The 15,775-nt window shown below is 36.0% G+C and overlaps 1 protein-coding gene across 1 annotated transcript in view; it reads left to right on the top strand.

Annotated features, from left to right (window-relative positions):
• The first annotated feature begins 202 nt into the window (after window positions 1-202).
• DCDC1 (doublecortin domain containing 1) overlaps window positions 203-15,775 on the top strand; it is a 333,646-nt gene continuing 318,073 nt past the window's right edge. The window contains 6 exon segments of the mRNA XM_040980267.1: window positions 203-476; window positions 479-506; window positions 2,302-2,389; window positions 2,392-2,431; window positions 2,434-2,459; window positions 2,930-3,092. Coding sequence (XP_040836201.1) covers window positions 245-476; window positions 479-506; window positions 2,302-2,389; window positions 2,392-2,431; window positions 2,434-2,459; window positions 2,930-3,092 — 577 coding nt within the window. The 5' untranslated portion in view covers window positions 203-244.

The following is a 15,775-nucleotide window of genomic DNA, read 5'->3' as shown; positions in this document are numbered from 1 at the left end:
CTGACTATGTGATATTGGGAAGTTAATTAACCTCTGTGTGCCTCAGTTTCTTGGTTCTGTAAGGGGGATAAAAACAATTCGCATTAACTCCTCCTGGAGATATTGTAAGCATTAAACAAAATAATGGCTAAGTGTGTAGTATTTTGTCTAGAACATAGTACACAACTGGTTATTATGTGGTAGTTGCTAATAAATGATTACAAATCATTATTTTCTTCCATGCATTATTTGTTTCACAGAGTTGATGTTATCCCAGGCAAAAGCAATTATTAAATCCACTGATGATTATTCACAACCTCAGTTTGGGCCCAACAGACTTCTGCATTCAGCAGCAGTTTCAGAAAGGCCAGGACTCCAAGCTTGCTGCACACATCAAAGAGCATCAGATGAGAGCCATGATGAAATATCAGACCTTGATAGCTACAAATGAAACAGTGGAAGCAATTCTTGTGTTATGTCAGCATCCACAGGAAACAGACTGTCAGTGTTTGGGTGGGTCAACTGAGGTGATCCAAGCTGGTCTCTGTGTGACTATTGAAGCTTTTTCTTTTAGCAAAGTGTGTAATGATTCAGTTGACTATTTTAGATATTCAAATATGACATAGTTTCAAGGTTTTGTTTCTCTTTTTATTTTATTGCTCCTTTGAAAGTATCAGGGTAGATTGTTGCTAATTATACTGTGGAAAACACAAGGTCTGCTTAACGCTGGATAATCTGCAATTCTGAGAATATTTGAAGCAGAATCAGATTAGAACTATGAATATATTTTTATTTCAGGATACTTATTTAAAAGTAGAAATCTGATATGTTTTTGATATTTAACCAATATTTTGAGAGTCAAGATGAAATGAATTTATAATAAAAGTCATTTTGTATATAAATTTTCATATCCAGATGCTCAGAAACTGTACATCCAGCATGGACTGAAGAAAATTTTGCTGAAGAAAAACCAAGCAACTAACACTCCCATTGTTGTCAGCTGTTAAATATGTATCTATATTGTCTTTTTAATTTATCTATTAAGATGTTTCCTTTGCTTCCATGGCATTACAAACAAACATGATTGGTTAGACAATTTTGGATTGAAGACATTGACATTTCTCTATTGAAAAAATGATAAAGGGTGAAACATTTTTATTGAAGACTAAAAATCTGAAATCTTATTTCAAGTAATTTGATATGAAACAAAACATATAACTTTAGAACCCGAATTCTTATTATAACAATATATTTTTAGAAAAATCAAAGGCCTTAGATAAACATTAAAACTGTATTTTGCTGTTAAATGTTAGATTTAACTATATGTATATATGTATGTATGTGTATGTATATATTTGTATATGAGGTTACTTTAAGAAGTTCATGGAACTTAGTTAAAAGATAAATTAATTTTGAAGCAAAAATATTTTAAATATTTACAAATTTACTTCATAACATACATTTCCAAGAGTTTTTTTTTTTTTTAAAGATTTATTTTTATTATTTTTTCATTGGAAAGGCGGATATACAGAGAGGAGAGACAGAGAGGAAGATCTTCCGTCCGATGATTCACTCCCCAAGTGAGCGCAACGGGCCGATACTATGCCAATCCGAAGCCAGGAGCCTCTTCCGGGTCTCCCACACGGGTCTCCCACACGGGTGCAGGGTCCCAAAGCTTTGGGCCTTCCTTGGCTGCTTTCCCAGGCCACAGGCAGGGAGCTGGAAGGGAAGCGGGGCTGCCGGGATTAGAACCGGCGCCCATATGGGATCCCGGGCTTGCAAGGCGAGGACCTTTAACCACTGCGCCACCGTGCCGGGCCCAAGAGTTTTCTTAAGATCCCCTCGTGTGTGTGTGTGTGCAACTGTTTAACTCCCATTGTAAAATTTGTTAACATAATTATTGTACTATTTTATACTTAAAAGCATAAAATATGTTATGTGAGGAGTTCAGGTAAACTTGTTCTGTTTATTGTTTGACATTTAAACATTGACAATTTTACTTGATATAATGTTTTGCTAGGGAGTATTTGCATACATAGGAATAAGCACTAGGGTTTAAATTTGAAAAAAAAAACCTAGGGTAAAGTTTAGTTAAAAATGTTAGCTATAAATTAAAAATTAAAAGAGAAAGGAAGGAACGAGAAAGAGTGAACAAAGAAGGGGAGAAAAGGAGGGAAGTTTGCTTATCATGTTGGAACTGTACCTATGAAATACATCATATCTACTTTGTGTTAATAAAAATTTTAAAAATGTAAAGAATAAAGTGTCTGCTATTAACATGCATCAATTTTTTGTTTCTTTTTTTCTTTTTATCCCTGTTAGAGTTGCAGAGTTCTCATCTTTAGAATTTCATTGAACCCACAATTGGTGAAGATGGTCTCAAAGACACAAATGTCAACCAAGAGTGATTTAAAAGTAGCAGCTTATAAAAATGGATCTGAAACAGCCTTTTGCCAGTTACTGTACCAACCATCACCTTGGTAACTAGTCTTCAAAGTTTTCAGTGCTTTATTTTTTCTCTTATTCTCTTTATAATTTAAAAAATGAGAAAGATGACATTTTTGTGGTAAAATTATTTAGGTATCTGAATCTGTAAATTGCTTATGTAGACATAGATCTCAAGCATTTCACTCTTCTCCTTGTGAAAAACAGTTAATATATTGAACACTATATTAATTGAGCAGATTAGTTAATTAAAGATACAATGACCTCATATATTGTGAGTTTATTAACATGTCAGCTCATTTAAGGAATAAAATTAGGTAACAATTAGATATTCTTGCCGCCGTGATTTTGTTATATTTTAAAATTTTTTTTACAAATTTTCAACTCCTAGAATATACTCGTGCTGGGCAGTTGGGTTTATATTTTGGTCATTGTAGCCTCCTATTGTGTGTAAATGTGCTACTTTCTTTGTTGTAAATCAGTCTTACCTCTTGCTTTCTTGTAGTTGCTGGAAGAGTACATGGAAAAGCTGAATCTGAACATGGCTGCAAGATGAGTATTCCTGACAGGCAGCAAGGAAGCATTCAAATCTGAAGATACACCCCCTGAAGCTGGTGTTTAAGTTTCAATGGGAGAACCCTTTTTAGATCCATTCAAAAATATTCAAGGTAAAAAAGGAAAAAATAATACTCTACACACACACATACACCACATACAGACACACAGAGTAAATTGCTTAAGGGGTGCAATTAAAAAATGATTTTCATCCTGTCTTTTTTGCATGGTTTAACAAAACTAATGTTTACGCATTTACAGCTCAGTAAGAGGATAATGTGCTTAATGAAAGAAAAATCCACTGACAGCCACGTTTATTGCCCTTCATTAGCATTGGTGCTTAATTTAATATAGATCTGAATAGACATTAGGGAGCCTGCAGGAGGTTAAATGGTGAAAATATAATAAATTAAATCAGAGATTATTGAATTTACTGTTTAGTTTCTGTGACACTCAACAGACACAATTCATTAGGCTTATTCCCTCAGAAAACAGTTCAAAGTTTCAAGTATCATTTATTCACTTATACTCTTGGTCTTTTTTCAGATTGTATTAACATAATTATGAGCATCTAATTCTTATATACATGTAGTTCTCCTAATAACATTTTTTCATGAGGTAGATATGGCAGTTTGGATGCAAACATTTCAAGGCTAAAAAAAATCATACTAAAATTAAAATAATGTTTTCTTTCTTCACTAGGAAAGAATATATTTTAAAAAGGAATGTAGAAATGCCAATAAGAATTTTCTTCCAAGCATGTTCTACCTGGAACCTGTTAGCAAGTGCTATATGTGATAATCAGATTTAAACAATGCAAGAAATAAGGACTTTGCCATCAAAATCCAGGCTATCTAACTACTATACTCCTGTACGCTTTTTATACCTTATTAGAATTATTTTTTCTACAACTACTATAAAGCTAGGGAATCAAAGGCAAGTCTAGACAATAATTGCATAAATGGAAGAAAAGTAATTCTGGAGTTCATTACAGATGTGGTGATGAAATTCTCTCTTCTAATAATGTTACACACAGTGATACCGGGGTTTCTCTCTTTGGTAATGCTTTATCATCAAGAGATAGTAATTTCTTGAATTCACTAGAAAGCTCAAGATAATTTGATCTTTATAAAGAAATTTTGCTCTTTGGAAACTCTCATTCTAGTAGTGTACACCCATGTCATAGATTTCAAGTTGTACTTTAAAATATAGCTGACTTTGTTTTACATCATCCAAATCATTTAAGTATATAAAGATAAGAAGCTTAATGGGAAAATATTTCTATAACTTATGAAAATGTAGATATTTAGGCAATGATTGCTTCACTGGATCCTTGATTATCTTTATTAGTGAGAAATGCTCTTCTTTAGGGAGAAAAAAGTGCTCTTCTTTAGGGAGAGATACATAAAAATTATTTGTAGTGCAGCCAAGAAGAAAATCTCCTGCCTGAATATATTAAGAATAAAAATGACAGATCTTGGACTAAGCGTAAAAGTTGATTTTTATGTGTTAAAAACTAATTTACTCTTTTGTTTTTTCTGTTATTCTTTTTTAAAGCCAAAATCATAACAACAACAACAACAAAAACCACAAACATAACAACACTTCTTTGCTTTGTCTGCATATCTTTGGCTGTGTTTCACTGTGACATGCACTGCTGTTCTTTTAGCACCAAAATGTTGGCACACAGTCCTGAAAATTTCACACCATCTCTTGCTGGATCAGCAAGCTTAACCCACCAAAATCTGGTGTTGTGCAATGGTTTTTGACTGATAATCAATCTTTATGCTGCTCGACAGTTGTTGCTGGGACACAGAGTAGAGCAGGTGGCAGATGTGTCTTGTCTTTTGAGAAAAGAAATTGTAGGTGAGCTTGGACATAGGCTACAATATCGCATGTCCATTAAAAAGACATAGGATGAGAGTAGTGGTGGAACAGCACTCACTTAAGTTAACGTAGGTAAGACTAAACCCTGATATTTGATGTATTTCAGAATATTAAGAATATAACATCAATATACATACATGCATATATATATAAGGCAGTGTTTAACTTGATGTGGTGTATACAAACAAACATATGGACACACACACACATATATTTATTCAACATGATTTAGATGATTAAAGTACATGTTACATAGTGATATATAATATAATGCAACCCAGATTAAAGATTGTCTTCTTAGCATGTATTTTACAGAAAAGCCAGTAATTTTCCAACTTTCACAAATGTACCATGAAAAGAAAATATGTATGAAAAACTTGGAAGGTGGTAGTTGAACTTAGAGTAAAGAAGCATTATCCTAAATCCTAAATATCCTAAATCGAACATGCTACAGGTAAATAGATAGAAAACAATTGGAAGAATTCAGTGTTACTATCGTATCTTTCTAAATGAGTGTAGATATATTATATGCAATTAGCTAAAAGGCATTTGAATCAAGAGCTGGTAATTATTGCAATCTATTGAATCTAATTCATTCAACAAATATCGTTTTTGAGAGTCCACTCTATGTTCCTATTAGAAGTCACTAAAGAAGTAATTTTTGGTCTGATTTCACTATCATGATGATCTTTTCTTGTTTAAATTAAATGTATTTAATTTCAAATTAGAATATTTAAACTAGTGAGCGTTGATTGTATTGCAATTATGTATACATCTAGCCTGGGGAGAAGTATAGAATTTCTGGTCTTTAATAGCTTAAACTGAGTAAATACTTCAAAGTCTTGCAAACTGAGACCACTCTTTAATGATGTAGACCAAACTGGTTCTCCGAAAGAAAATTTATTTTATTTCTGGCACAAAAAAGCTGTATACATCCATGTATATTTTGGAAGGTATATTTTCATATTTCTCTGCTTTCCTCATTCTTTTGGAAAAGAGTTTAGATGCATAGTGGAAATTTTTCTAGGAATTCTTGCAGGATTTACCAAGACAAAAGAAAACAACATCTCTGATTTTTTTAGAACCATTTTACTATCCCTTGTGAGTATGATTGCTGAAAACAGTGGCACTGGATGAAATAGAAAGCCAGGGAACTATTCATCACATACCTTGGAACACAAAGCTTTCCGTGGAGGTCAGGCCAAGGTCAGCCCTGCCATGAAGCATTCCCTGTTGAAAAGCAATATTAGAATAATTCTTACATGAGGAAGTCGAACGCTTGGTCAGAAAGGCTAATTGTATTTGTAAAATATCAGAAAAATAGAAATAGTTTTAATAAAAAGTGTTTGATGAAGATGTTTGATTAATTCTTATGATTTTGGCATTTAAAGATTCTGACATTTTTAGATTATGCTGCTAGAATTGTGAAAGTGTAGTTAATGAGTTGTTTGAAAAGACATTTTAAAAGTTGTGAGCTTCACAGTCGTATCATTTAGATTTTATTCACAGTTTCCTGCATCTTCTGCTTAATGATGATACAGTGAAAAAGATTGAGTCAGATTCATGAGGTTTGTAAGCCTTCGGCTCGTTTTTAGCTGCTGGGCAATGCAAACAGCATAAGAAATAGAGTATGTACTGAGATTGTTTTAGTATCTTAATGAAGGTGAAAGAGAAAAACAGTTTATACCATCATCAGGTCCAGTTCTATTACACAGAGCTTCAATTTTCTTGAAATGTTTTTAGTCATATATCTTCACTTTTTTTCCCCTATATTTTATATTTTACTCTTTGCGTGTCAGAGTTATCATTCACAGTGATTCATTTCAGTCCTGAATTTTATTAACCAGGAATAAAACTGAGTGTTATAACTAAGATTTTTATACCTTTTAAGGTATTATATTCTGAAGATGTGGTCACAGAGAAGCCATTCAAAAAAGGAGTTCTTGATATTGTACCTAAGATCTAAATTTAAACCTAGAGATTTCCTGCTAACTGCCATATGATCTACAAAATGAAGTAATTTGCTGTGACAGCTTGTGACTGACAAGAATACATGTGAGCACATTTAAAATAGGCTATCTTTTCATGTAGAAGTAAATGTCAGTGAAATGATGGATTCTCATCGTTTTAATTATTGATGATTTAGAAATATTTCAATTCCATGACATGCAAGACACATTCTAAATAGCAGCATAACACTTTTCCTCATATGTGCATCATAATGAAAGGTTCTGTCATATTTTGTTTTTCAAAAATGCATTAATTTAATGAACCTGGATTCACATATTGTTTAATGATGTGTCTTCTGAACTTAACTTTTTTTAAAAAGCTATGTGAAAATCACTAACTTCCAGGAGTGACCCACTATTGATATCACACTACATTTTATAGTTTCTCCTGCTGGATGTCAAGACTAAATGCTGTCATGCTGCCTAAACCAAAGACCTGCTGAAGATGATACTGGGCTTTATGATTCTATCCTCCAGGGAAATGCTATTTACTTCAGACAGACTCTCGGGTTTGTGTTGATTTTGTTACTCTTCCTTTTTATTATCTTATTTGAATAACATTTGTTGAAGAATTTATTAATCCAACTTATTTCCCATTTTCCTCTCAGACAAATGTGAGGGTGAAACTAAAGACATACATTTTACATATTTTGCTGTTCCAAAAGTTTTCTATTTGTAAATAAGAATCTAGAATACGCTTACTCTATAAATTAATGGGAATCTGGAGATAATTGCAGAAGACAAATAGCTAAATAAGAAACGCCCCTAACTGCTTGAACAACAGAACATGCAACCAACCACCTCCCCTCTTTAGCTGTCAAATGTTAAATCATTGAGAGAAATCTAATTTTCACAACTCATGAAACTACAATTTAAATAGTTTTTTTAAAAGATTTATTTGTTTTATTGGAAAGTCAGATATACTGAGAAGAGGAGAGACAAAAAAGAAGATCTGTCCGCTGGATCACTCCCCAAGTGGCCCCAATGGCCCATGCTGAGCAGATCTAAAGCCAGGAACTAGGAGCTTCCTCCGGGTCTCCCACGTGGGTGCAGGGTCCCAAGGTTTTGAGCCATCCTCAACTGCCTTCTCAGGGAGATGGATGGCAAGTGGGGCCTCCAGGATTAGAACCAGAGCCTATACAGGATCCTGGCACATGCAAGGAAATTTAAAACAAACCCAACAAACACTACTCACTAATTTACCTAGTATTTTTCTGCATGTCCTTTTCCAGAATGTATTGCCTTTCAGACTGTTCTCTCTCTGTCTCTCTCTGTCTCTCTCTTTCTCTTCTCTCTAACAAAATGCAGAAAGATAGATGATATGAGATCTCCCATGTGCCAGTTCACTCTACAAATGGCTGCAGCTGGGGTTATACCAGGCCAAAACCAGGAACCTGAACTCAATTTGTATCTCCTATGTGAGTGACAACTTCTTGACCCTTCACCTGATTGCTCCTGGGCTGTGCAACAGCAGGAAGCTGGAATCAGAAGAGTCAAGATTGAACCAGGCACTCCAGTATGGACTGTGGGTATCACAAGTGACATATTAAGCTACTATGCTAAATATTCACACTGCTCATTATTTCAGATATCTGTTAGAGAAATGTTATTTGTGCACTATGATTTATTGGAAAGAACCTTAGACTCATAGGTGAAAGATTCTAGAGTCTGACTTTGGTCAAACTTGTTTGCCAGTTCACTATCCCTACCTGTACAGCAGTGGTAAGAATCCACTTCCTTATAGGTACTATCAGACATAGTCTTACTTTTCTAAGATAAGTTGTTTGAAAATTAAATACTTATAAACTCATAGTTTGCATAGAAGAAAAGAATATGCCATATGTTTTATACAGGATAATGATGGATCAATAATATGTTGATATTTTTAAAGAATCTATATGTGAATTACGTTTTATAATTTTCTTGATCCATAATGGAAAGAGTGGTATTGAGTTAAAAAAAAAAAACAAGGAATAACATTTTATAGATAAAATTAAGGGTGTGAAATGCTTAGTCTAGTGGTTAAGATGACAGTTACAATGCCTACATACCATATCAGAATGCCTGAATTTGATACTGGCTTCAACTCTGGGTTACAGCTTCTTGCTAACGCATATCCTGAGTTGCAATGGTGATGTCTCAAGTACTGAGTCCCTGCCATCATGTGGAGGACTGAGACTGAGTTCCTGGGTCTTGGTTTTGGCTCAGCCCATCACTAGGGGTTTTGGTGCAAATGGTGGAGCACAGACACGTACTCTTCTCTGTCAAGTAAACAAGTATTTTAAAACATTTAACTGGGATTCCATAGCTGTGTGTTTACATCTGCCGTTCTATAGTAGTTTGTGGGGATTGGGAAAATACCACTACTGTCCTCCCCCCCACCACCAATTGTTTCTACATTCTTTATTGCTGCTGATAAAACAAACTATGCTGTGAACGTAGGGAAGTCATTTAAGCCCTCTGAGCCTGAGCTTCCTCATCCATAAATTGAGCCTAATGACTGTTGTTACGAGGAGTAATTAAGAGGATGTGTATAAAACCTGACACATGAACATGTCTAAAATATGGTCTCTTTAATGGTCTTTATCTGTTTTTCTGTTTTTATTTCCTTCTTTTCTAGACATGTTTCTAAAAGCTTCTCATACAGGTTATTACCAGTTCCCAAATTTACTATCAAAGATAGTTACTGGATCTAAGATCTTGCAATACATACAATGAAATTAAAATCCCTTCTGTCTAATTTTATAAACAAGAAATGGAAATTTAAGTACGAGGTTTTGAACTCTTATTATCTGGGGTATAAGTCAAAATTAAGACCTTTTATTTAAAACAAAGTCTGAAGTAGCATTACTCTGCTGTATTCTGAGTTGTATTTTAAAATATGTTTGTGACCCAAGGCCAGCTCCAATTTTCAGTTGCCATAACTTATTTAAAGGAAGTTCATAGAAAAGTTCAGTTAAAGGGTGAGAACATTTGATTGGCATAGTAGATAGGATGTTTGTAATTTTAATCAAATTTAAATTGAAGACCTACTTCAAATAATATGTCAGACTAGTGTTACTGAGTTAAAATCTAATGACAACCACTGTCATTACCAGTTAAATATAGCCATGATGCCTATAGCAATAAAAGATGACACTTAAGAACATGTAGAAACAAAGAGCACAAGTATTTAGAGAAAAGGGAGTGACTAGAACTTCAGTGGAATGCAGGAATGTGACCTGGATTTAATCTATTTACCAAACAGAAGTGATTGTGGTTTGGACAGATGATATAATTGAATATAGCAGTATGTTTTCCTACTGTCAGAGCACTTACATTTTATAAACTCATCATGCACCCATGAAATGGTGTGCTTGTTCATATTTAATGTCAGTATCTATGCATACTTAACAGAACATTAATGGGTTTTCAAGTCGTTGGCCCACTACAAGAGAATGTTAAAAAATATGATATTTAATATGTTTACAGATTTGAAGTTACAAATGCCCTGCATTTATTCCAGTGGCAGGAAAAGGCTGTATTGTTTTTTGCCTGATACATACAGGATGTAAAATTATAATGTGGAGAACACTCTGATTAAAAAGCATTGGCTTTTTAAAAGTAAGCTGAGGAAATGTAATTATACTGCATGTAGAACTTTTAACACAAACTAAATTATTTTAATTATTTGGTTAAAAATAAAACAATGCAGATAAAATAGGATTTAGATGCATTCAAATAAGACATGATTTGGTATTAGCGCTTGATTTTTGAGTGCTTTTGGAGAGTATTGCATGAAAAATCCAGGAGATGTGACATATTCTGAGCAGTTTGGATATGACCCTGTAGGATTAAAATTTTGAAGTTTATGCTAAGCCTTAGAATCTCACAGAGCCCAAGCTTACCGTGATCTTTACCCAGTAGAATATTAGCATTACAGAACTGGTGCTGTGCCTGGCTGTGATTGCACTGAAAAAATGCTGTGTGTCTAGCAAATTCAGAGAAGGTTCTGAAGTGATGAGGTAGGACTACGGTCCCTTTTTTGGTAGTTGAGTGTGTACGTCAGAGAGCACTGAGAGCATTGTTGACAAGGTAGGGATTCTGAAGTGTCCAAAAAGGAACTCCAGTGTCCTTGCTGTTGGGAATCATTCTGGGGAGCTGCGTATTTGGTTCCTTTTTTGCAGGCAGCTTTCACTAAGAAGGATGCATTTTTGTGACATCTTCCTTGTCCCCTTTTGTAATCACCACATTTGTAATTCCTGATGGAATATCTGTCACTCTCTGAAACCAAAGTTGATTAAGGCAGAATTCATGTCTTTTGTACATCACCATTTTCCAGCACGGGGTCTGTCACTTAATAGATGCTCAGTAAGTGTTACTCAAAGGGTGTAGGAAGGAATTAATGAAATAGACACCATGGTGATCCGGTGACCAGGGCAGAACTGGGGGAAGATGTCTGCCCTTAGTGCATGGCTTAAAACAGTGAAAGCATTTTTAGAAAGAATATTAACAGACTTCTATTCTGAATCATACATAAGTTTGTAAATGTTCCCATTTGGCAAGGAGCCAAAGTAAGCCAGCCCAAGAATAATTAGATTGCAGAAGCTGATGATTATGCTAATGTCCGTTTCAGACTAGGCAATGATCAGAAGCAGGATAAATGATTCTTTATGGGACCTATAGATCCTCAGGATCTAAGGTTTCCGGCTCTCTCCATCCTCTCCAGATGCTCTTTCTTGATGATTCTCTCTACCCAGTCTATTCCTGAAAAAGGCAGAATGGAAAAAAAAGAGGGGTTCTTGAATTCATTTAGCATCTTTCTTTGTATTTCTCATAGTATCTTTTTTAAAACTTTTTAAAAAAAGATTTATTATTTATTTATTGGAAAGTCAGATATACAGAGAGGAGGAGAGACAGAGAGGAAGATCTTCCATCTGATGATTCACTCCTCAAGTGAGCGCAATGGCCGATGCTATGCCGGTCTGAAGCCAGGATCCAGGAACTTCTTCTGGGTATCCCACACGGGTGCAGGGTCTCAAGGCCTTGGACTGTCCTTGACTGCTTTCCCAGGCCACAAGCAGGGAACTGGATGGGAAGTGGAGCTGCCAGGATTAGAACCGGTGCCCATATGTGATCCCAGTGCGTTCAAGGCGAAGACTTAAGCCGCTAGACCACGCCACCGGGCCCTCTCATAGTATCTTGAACTGAATATGTGCTTACTAACTACTACTGAAAGTGAGGAAGAAAGGAAATGGTGTGACCTCTGGGAAGGTTCAGGGTCATTGCTCAATACTGAGAGAACTGTGGGGCCTTTTCTAATTACATCATGGTGTGAAGGACAGGGCAGAAGTAGAAGGGCAGGAAGCTATTTTCGAATTCCTGAAACAGTGCCGGGTAACCTCAGCCATGCAAGCTGAAAGTATTTGCAGTTTTGGAAGTGAGAAAGTTTAGGAAAGAGAAATCTAAGCAACATTTGTTAGCAATGACTAGTGTTTCCTTAAATGTTTAAAGTGAATTTGGCCCTCATTAAGACTATTTTAATGACCTATACAGTATGGATGTGTGTCCACTCTTCCCTGTCCTAGATATTACACTTATCTTCTCCAGGTCTAGAGGCCAGCTAGGCCCTTGCTGAGCATTCTCATGTTTTCCATCCTAGTATAGAAAAGTTCAATTTTGTTTCTCTTCTTTTCTTTGGATGTGATAATGCTTATCTTGGCTGTAAGCTCTCCAGCCACCTTTCTTGATATTAAGGCATATAAGCAGATTTGCAGAAGAACTAACTCATCTTGCTACACAGGATGATTCTTGATTCTCCTGCTGTTTCTTACACAAGGCAACCCAATGCCAGCACATTGGGAAAGGCCACCCTAGCGATTTCCTTTTCCTCACTCATCCAAATAGCTTTTATTTCACTGGGAAATGGATTTGTTGTAATGGAAGGGTGGTTTTCCCCAATAGTCCCAGCTATGCTAAGGAAAGAATGGCCCACATAGGGAGGTTTGGTTCCTTACAAGGTTCTGATCTTGTTATTTTTTCCCCCTTTGCTCCATCCATGGCTGCTGCTTTGTTCCATCTCCTAATGTGTCCCATTATATGTTGTATAACTCAACCTTCACTAAACCTGTTTCTATGTTTGCCTCCTTCAGATGGCTTCAAACCCTGAGTCATTCTCTAACTGTGGGAAGTCTTTCTTGACCACTCCAAATTCTGTCAGGCGCCCCACTCCCAATCATATGACACAACGAATCTGAACTGACACTGCCGTATTGTAGGTTGTTTTCATTTCTTGTTATTCAAGCACTAATCAGGCCCAACCCAGCTTAGCTTCTGAGATCAGACTAGATAGGGCACTTTCAGGGTGATATGGGTGTATACCATTGTTTTCCTTTCCTGTCTTCCCAAAGAGTCAGAGAATTCTTTGAGGTTTTCTGTATACAATGTGCCAAGCAGGCAGTATGTGGTGGGAACTCTATGTTTGTGAAATGAATAATATATTGAATGAAATGAATAAGTTAATAGTTTTTAGTTTCGGGCCCGGTGGCGTGGCCTAGAGGCTAAAATCCTCACCTTGAATGCGCTGGGATCCCATATGGGTGCCGGTTCTAATCCTGGCAGCTCCACTTCCCATCCAGCTCCCTGCTTGTGGCCTGGGAAAGCAGTCGAGGACGGCCCAAAGCTTTGGGACCCTGCACCCGTATGGGATACCCAGAAGTTCCTGGATTCTGGCTCCTGGCTCCTGGCTCAGGATCGGCATAGGACTGGCCGTTGCGCTCACTTGGGAAGTGAATCATTGGATGGAAGATCTTCCTCTCTGTCTCTCCTCCTCTCTGTATATCTGACTTCGTAATAAAAATAAATAAATCTTAAAAAAAATACTTTTTAGTTTCTTTTAACCTCAAGATTTCACAACTCTGAGGCAAAACACAGTGTGTGCTAACATGGATTTGTTTTGCTTTATTGATTCTTGCTACTCTTTTTTTTTTCCTTTTTTTAAATTTTATGACAGTTTCATAGGCTCTAGGATTCCCCCAACCCCTCCCCATGCCTTCCCTCCATGGTGGATTCCTCCACATTGTTGCAATAGTACAGTTCATATTCAGTCATGATTCCTTCATTGCGAACATGTGCCATGCGTAGAGTCCAGCATCTTATTGTCCAGGTAAATTCAACAGTATCTTTGGGGGACCATACCTGGTCTGAAAGTAGAGCTGGCAGAATATCATCCCCTCCAATGAAAAGACAACATAACATCAACAACAATTTACAACATCGTGGAGTTAATTTATACAGTATTGAGTGACCAATATGTTAGAAAATGCAAGTTCTTAATCACATCCTGTGACTACTTCATTGACATTTCAAGTTTAGTTTATAAACAACTGGCTGCTATACACTTTAAAATGGTTTTAGGGTATTATTCAGCTGTCTCGTTTCTATTTTCATTTTTATAGTTAGCAGCTTATAGTATTCAAGCATGAATTTTACTGAACTTGGTGAATTTTAGGATAGTCCAAACAGGCTTATAACTCTAATAAGGCATGTGTTAACAAATGAGGCACAGAACAGTTTTAGAAGGGGTGTGCAGTAAGATATATGTGAGTCCACGCTGAACATTTCCTGTCTGTTCTAAGCTTTCATTATTGGTCTCTGTCTTTCTAATCTAATTTTTTTTTGGGGGGGGAGGGTCTTGGAACGACCCTAATGGTCATTGCAAGAGAGGGTGGGGATCCAAAGTTGGAACTAAGTAAGGACCAGAGAAAGCTCTTCTCCCAAGTCCCGAAGGACTCTGAGTTATCTTAAAATGATTTATTCTGGTTTCCTTGGCAAATTCACTACGGACATAAAATGAAAAATAAAACTAATCATGAATACTAAAATGTGATTTTTATCCAATTATAGAGGAAAAAAATATGTCAAGTTAATAACAATCTAATGAAAATGTTACTTAATATATTGACCCATTTTTTGCCTAATTAAATAGTGAGGTTGTGATCTGATATATTTGACAAGTGCTTTTTACAAATATTTATTGAGTATCTGTTTTTATCCCAGACACTATCTCTGCTAGTCATGCAGCAGGAAACAAATATTTTAATTGAAAATGAATGATCAAGTTTTATTAATTTATTGGTTAGCCAGCAAACACACTTGTTTATGATGAACAAGGGATTGGCGGTACTAATGCAAAAACACTTTCAAATATCCATTTCAAGTCTAACAGGCATGCACCTGCAAAAACAGAGAAGTCCATAAACTGAGAAGCCTGTGATATATCTAGAAAGTTCAAAGAGGCATGAGTCAAAGAAAAATTCCTACAAGAGGCACACTGAATTGAGAAGGAAGGAAAGATATCTCAGAATAGAGAAACAGCATCAGTAAAGTTTGGAATCAGAATAGTATATGGCACCACTGGCTTTCTGCTCCTTGTGCTTTGCAGAGGGAGATTGTTTCTAGCGCTTCCTTTACTGCCAAGGTTAGTGACTGTGGCAACCTCTACCTGGAGGACATTTGACACCCTCTCTGGAGACACTTTTGGATGTTGCAACTTTAAATGTAGTCTGGGAATCTGGTGGGAAAGGCCAAGGAGGCTTTCAAACATTCCACAATGAATGAGACCTCATCTACAACAAACAACATAGAAATATCAGTACTTGATGAAGTTGAGAAAACTTAATATCCTGCATCAAGTTATATTGATTGATTAGATACAAATATCTCTGAAAATAATGCCAGTATTTTTTTAAAAATGCATTTAGAAATATCCATCTAAGAGAGAGCAGAGTAGGGGGTGACATGAACCGGGACATGAACCGGCACTACCATGGGATTCCAGCCCACAGAAGGTAAGGATTTAACCACTTTGCTATTGCATTGGACCCATTGCTACTTGAAGTTTAGGGACTTGGGAGGATGTA

The sequence above is a fragment of the Ochotona curzoniae genome, unplaced genomic scaffold, assembly GCF_017591425.1.
Source record: "Ochotona curzoniae isolate NIBS_2020 unplaced genomic scaffold, NIBS_Ocur_1.0 contig_3432, whole genome shotgun sequence".
Lineage (NCBI taxonomy): Eukaryota > Metazoa > Chordata > Mammalia > Lagomorpha > Ochotonidae > Ochotona > Ochotona curzoniae.
This window is presented reverse-complemented; position numbering and strand designations above follow the sequence as displayed.